Raw genomic sequence first — 5,816 nt, 5'->3', positions numbered from 1 at the left:
CGCCGGACGCGGTGCCCGCGGGAGAGGGGCCAGGGGTGGGGAGGGGCAGAGCCACCGCCGTACCGAGGAGCTGGAGGGGCCTGGCGGAGGCTGCGCTGCGACGCCGGAGCCGGAGTCGTGGAGGGAGTCGGAGCCGGAGTCGCAGGCGCAGCCGGAGCGGAGATCTGGGCGACCACCCCAGCCGGGAGCCGCCCGCGGAGGAGGGGCGCGCGGCGGCCACACCCCGGAGGTCTGGGCCGCCCAACCCGCGGGGCCGGGCGCGGCGGAGGGCTTTGTCCACGCCCCGAGTTTGCGGAAAAGGCTACGGGAGAGTGAGGGCTCCCGGGCAGGAAGTGATTTCTTCTTCACCTCGGTGTCCCACAAGTGAAACTATGCACGGTCCAAATCAGGCTCCTCGCTTCAGTGGACACACGCACCCCACAACACACGCACGCCCCCCACACTCGCACCACCACACCCTAGCCGACCCCCGCTGCTGGTCTGGGGTTCCTTACCCAGGTCAGTACCGTCTGCTTCCCCGGTCAGGTATTTTCTCCTCCCTGGCATGCACCCACAAGCGCTTCCCACCGTGCAATCAGCCGGACTGCCACCCCGACCTCTCTCCGCACCGGTCCCCGCCACGCCGCCCTCACACTGCCACCAGATCCTCAGCCCTACTTTGATGAAAGCCCCTGCCCCACGGCTGGCATTGGGAAGCCAGAGGGCAAGTTACCCCAAACTTTTCACAGCCCGCCCTGCGCGCTCCCTGCCTGTCTCCAGTCACCTTTCTGGCCCCGACTGCTGCCCTGTCCCTATCCTGAAATAATTTGCCCACCCGGCACGGCAAGGGGCACTCCGCTTATCCAATTCTTGACACACCCTTGTCAAGAGTCTAGATTCTCATAAACATCAGGTCTTTCGGGGATGAAAGTGGATGGGGATGAGGAGGAAAGTTCTTTGGGGTGACAGTAGCAGGTCCCAGCATCCGGAGACCCAGTGGGTGATAGATACCTTCATCTCCAGAGTCTTTGCCACCATGGGCGAGACCCTGATGAAGATCATATTTATGCAAATCTGCCTCACTAGAATTCCAGCTAGCTACAGTTTTGCAGAATTGATTATTGGGCCACAGCTGAGAAGAGTTTGCAGAAAATTAATGGGAAACCCTTTCTAGTAGCCACAACAGCCAAAAGCTTTTAAACTGAACTATGCCACTTATGAAAAACAACCAGATGCCAGTCTTGAATGCTCCCTTCTGGGGGACCCAACAGACCCCTGATATGGATATGGCATGCTGTTTGAATTCATCAGTCTACCCCTTCCTCTTCTGTCTTGGAGGAAAGGTGGTTGTGGACCAGATAGGGGTGTCTTGTAAAGTTCACAGAACTAGGGCCCTCTCTGGTGAATCCTCTTACCACCCCTGTCCCCCACACTTCTGGCCTGTATCCCAGTTCTGTATGCATCAGTAAGTAAATAAATAAATCTTAAAAAAAAAAATTCTCAGAACTGGAACAGAATCCCTGACAATGCCAGTGGGACTGAGCGTGTGGAACCAGTGGAATATAACCAGCTGTGGTGGTAGCTACCGGCAGTTTTACCAGCTGCTCTACCCAGGGAGGCTGTGGCCAAGACACAGCTGCTCCAGCAGCCTCAGGTTGCCAATTCCCAGATCACCCTGTAGACCTGTGAGTGGAAAACCCCTCACATCTGCATGTGACTTAAGCCAATAAGGAGTTCATGGAGCAGAGTGAGGAGCTGCAAGGTGCTTTATGACCCATTCCCAGCCAGCCCCAGTCTTGAGTTGTAACCAAAAGATCTGTTTTGATATGTTTTCTAAGATTTTAGCAATCAACTGTTTCCTGAGATTATGATATTCCTGCAACCTGCTGCCTTCATTTGATAGTGAGCCACTGGGTTTGAAAATCCACCTCCCCCCAACACCCCGGTCTTTGGTGGTGCCCAATTTCCTCCGGGGGGTGTCAGCCTGCATCTCCCTCCCCCCACCCCATTCTCACAGCCATGCCGCAAGATATATGACCCACAATGGTCTAGCTGTCTGCCTTTGCTCAGGATAGTGAGCTATCAGAATGGCCTGGGGAGTCATCTGGAACTGCACCGATACCTGTCTCTTAGATGACAATCCAGCCTCTATTACCCTTTGCTGGCTTTCCACACTTCTATCCATAGCATTGTTCTGTAACATGCTGGCAGTCCTCATTCTGGTGCCGGGACACCCAGGGTTCCCTTCAATCAGAAGCATTCTCACTTGGGTTTCCTTTTTTAAAGATTTACTTATCTATGTATATGGAACTAGGGTACAGGCCAGAGGTGTGAGGGAGGTAAGAGGACTCCCCAGAGACAGAGTGGGGAGCAAAACAGACAGGCTGACTGAAATACACTGCAGCGGGCAAAACAAGAGATCTGCTGCGCTGTGTGGGTCACCTCCTTGGCTGGGGATTGAACCTGTGCTGCAGTGACAGTGATAGCTTCATAGTGCTGTGCTTTAACCCACTGTACCACCAGCAAGGGCCTGGGTTTCCTTTTCAGAGTTACAAAATCTCCGCTATAGGGAGATCTGGAGATCTCACTGGAAATTTCTAAGCACTACTTGCCCTTTGATCCATCACTGTTCCTCCTTGAGGGCCAATCAGCAGCAGCCCCGTCTCTACCTCTCCTTCCCTTTCTGAACAAACCGTCTGTAACTGGGAAAGTACAAATACCCCCTTGCTGCCTTACTATACATATATTCGCTCCCCGAAAGGCCTGGCACTCAACCCCCCCCCCCCAAAATAGGCTGTATGAAACAGAAATGCATCTAGCCTTCAGCTGCCCCTTCCCCAAAGAGGTGGCTCCCTATGAGGGGACTCCTTCCAGCTACAGCTAAAGATACCTTAGGTATCTTTACAATTTCATTTGCTAATTATACCTCAATACAGCTCTTTCCTCAGAAGTTGCTCACCTTTATTGCTTTTTCCAAAGCCCAATTAATAGGAAGAAAAAAAAAACCTACTAAAGTTTGTGGCAAAATCAACAGTTGTCCCCTATACCTATCCTTACTTTCTCCATCCTCATACAAGTCACGAGTTTCATCAGGACACAAGGTTACCCAAATAGAATATTTTCTAGTTCTTCTTGCATTAGACAGCCATCCCAAGACTAGGTTCTGGCCATATGATAAGGGGGAGTGAAGGTGGTAAATTCAAGGTTGTGCCCTTAAAAGAAACTTTCTCTTTCCTTCCCAACTTACAGGCTTGATAGAGGAAACAGAGACCCCACCAACCTTAAGGATCAGTCCACTGCTATCACCACCCGTATGTAGCCCCTTGGACTTTCTTTCAACTTGACTAAGGTACAACTGACAAGTGAAATGTGTATGTGTTTAAGGTATACATCTTGATGCTTTGACATACAGTTTTCCCCTGCTATCCAAAAATAGAACCACCCTGTTGGGTATGATCTGGGAGGTAATGGACCTGGGAATACTCAAAAGTTTTTCTATATAAATGATTATTTTTTAAGATTATTTATTTATGCGTACAGAACTGGGGTACAGGCCAGAGGCTCAGGGGTGGTGAGAGGATTCACCAGAGAAAGAGTGGGGAGCAGAACAGGCAGATTGATGAAGTACACTGCTGAGCAGCAGGCGGGTCAGGAGAGGTCTGCTGTGTCATGTGGGCCACCTCCCTAGCCAGGGATTGGCTGAAGCTAGCTTCACTGTGCTGCACTTTTAACCCGTTGAGTCACAAGGGTGGGCCGCTATATAAATTAATGCTAACAGCATCCCCAGGCCCAAACAACAAACCCCCAAGTCATAGGAAATAGGAGTGTTTTGCTTTTGAATCTCAGAGGAAACCTACACATATTACTGTGAAATAATCACCACATTCAAGCTAGCAAACATACTCACCACATCACAGGTTTCCTTTTCTTTCTTTGGTAGTGAGAACACCTAAGATCTACCCTACCCCAGCAAATTTCAAGTATGTAATACATTATTACTAACTATAGTCATAGTCCTATACACTAGATCTTCAGCTTGGATTTTAAAAGTAAAATAAATTTCTATCTTGTCTCTGATAAAGCAGCCAAATCAGCATCCTACCAATTCAACGCTGCAGAAGAATTCAAAGAGGCAGGCTTCTCCTACTTCTGAGGCCAGCTCAGGGTCCCAGGACCACTCCCCACATAGCTTTTCTGTCTTGCAGTAATTACAACTTTTCACCTTCCCCCATCCACTGAATCCCTGAGAGCTTCTTAAGAATAGAAGGACATAGCTTTATTTTGAATGAATCCATCGTGCCTGGTACCGTCTTGACAACATGGCAGATTCTTGACAGATGCCTGTTGACTGGCTCAGTGCCAAGAGTGGGTGGGCTGCAGTGGGACTGGGACATGCAGAAACTATGGTGTGTATGCACGATCTCGCCAGCCACTCTACATCACTCCAGTCTCTCCTACAGTGTGCTCTGTACCGCCGGTACACGTCCAGAGTACATGGACAAGAACACGTCCCCTGCTGGGATGAAACATTTTAATCTGGTGGTAGCACGTAACACTGAACAGGGAGCACCGCTCCAAGACTTTTCCTCCAGGTTACAAGGAAGTTCTCAGAAATAATTACAATGGCTATAGCCTGGTCCCCTGCTCATGGGAGAGAGGAAATGGAGTGGGGGAGCAGTGGGGTCTGCGTTCAGGTCACTCATAGATCCAGTTCTGCACACAGCTCTTGTAATCTACCAGTTCCTCAGGATGAAACCACAAGCCAATCTCCTTCTCTGCACTCTCCACGGAGTCGCTGCCATGAATAATGTTCCTGGGTGGGGAAAGAGATGGCCTTATTACCAAACCAGAAGGACTAAGTGCCCCAAAGCTCCTCACCCCTGTAGCTTGGTCCAGAGCTGGCTTCCCCACGCCCAGCCCCCGCAGCACTGATACAAGCAAGCGAGAGCCTTCGGGAAGGACCTTGGCCCGCAGAGTGTGTGGGCACAATACTGATGGCAGGAGGCCTGCAGAGCCAAATGGCAACGTAAGACGGAGGAAAATAATAAACTCTGATTGAAAATAGATCTGCAGGGTGTGAGGTCAGCTTCAGAAAACCCAAATTCTTCCAACACCCAGATTCAAAAGGGTGAAAAACACCAGATCCCACCTGCCAACTTGGATGCAAAAGTCCCCACGAATGGTCCCAGGCTTGGAGTCCGCGGGGTTGGTCTCCCCAAGCATCACTCGGCCTGTCTTCACGACATTCAGCCCCTCCCAGACCTGCAAGGACAAAGGGAGAGATGGCCAAAGAAGAAAACCAATCTCAGCAGAAAATGTAAACACAAGGAGTTAACAACAGAGAACTAAAAGCCCATTTAAAGATGGCATTCAAATGTTTGTAGTGCATCTATCTACCCAGCCTTATTCATGCCTCTGCCATGCGCTCCTGCCACCGCAGCCACAGTGGTCTTGGTAAAATGCCAAGTGTAGAACCTCTCATCCCTTCCCGTGAAAGCACATGACTGTCACAGCCAGCGCCTCTGGACTCACCCATCCATCGAACCCCTCCACACCCCAGGACTCAGTGACTCCCCCTCCCTGGGCCCCAGGTATGCTCGTTTCTTAATAGAACACGCTCTTCACTGTGATTTTGTGCATGGCTAGTGCCTTCTGTGATTTTTCAGCTTGAACACCACATTTCTTGGCCACCCAATCTGAAGTGGCCTAATTCTCAGACTCTGAAAAGGGCTTGCTACTGCAGTGTCCTCTCTAGTCATGCCCTGACTTCACACACACACACACACACACACACACACACACACACACACACACACACACACACACACACACACACA

General features: G+C 50.6%; 2 protein-coding genes across 5 annotated transcripts in view; both read right to left on the bottom strand.

The window, feature by feature from the left end:
* LOC101637152 (nucleoside diphosphate kinase B) overlaps positions 1-206 on the bottom strand; it is a 2,079-nt gene extending 1,873 nt beyond the window's left edge. Inside the window, exon 1 of the mRNA XM_012726589.1 lies at positions 64-206. The gene's annotated coding sequence lies outside the window, so the exon portion shown is untranslated. The remainder of the gene's footprint in view (positions 1-63) is intronic.
* LOC101636914 (nucleoside diphosphate kinase A 1) overlaps positions 1-5,816 on the bottom strand; it is a 13,680-nt gene that overhangs the window by 3,772 nt on the left and 4,092 nt on the right. For 3 of the 4 annotated variants that reach the window (XM_004684384.2, XM_012726586.1, XM_012726587.1), the window contains exons 4-5: positions 5,129-5,241; positions 4,234-4,792 (exon numbers count right to left, since the gene is read on the bottom strand). In XM_004684384.2, coding sequence (XP_004684441.1) covers positions 4,675-4,792; positions 5,129-5,241 — 231 coding nt within the window. In that variant the 3' untranslated portion in view covers positions 4,234-4,674. Of the gene's footprint in view, positions 1-4,233; positions 4,793-5,128; positions 5,242-5,816 lie in introns of those variants that run through there. The other variant, XM_012726588.1, reaches the window with a different exon arrangement.

This window comes from Condylura cristata, unplaced genomic scaffold (assembly GCF_000260355.1).
Source record: "Condylura cristata isolate star-nosed mole 26May11 unplaced genomic scaffold, ConCri1.0 scaffold00017, whole genome shotgun sequence".
NCBI lineage: Eukaryota > Metazoa > Chordata > Mammalia > Eulipotyphla > Talpidae > Condylura > Condylura cristata.
This window is presented reverse-complemented; position numbering and strand designations above follow the sequence as displayed.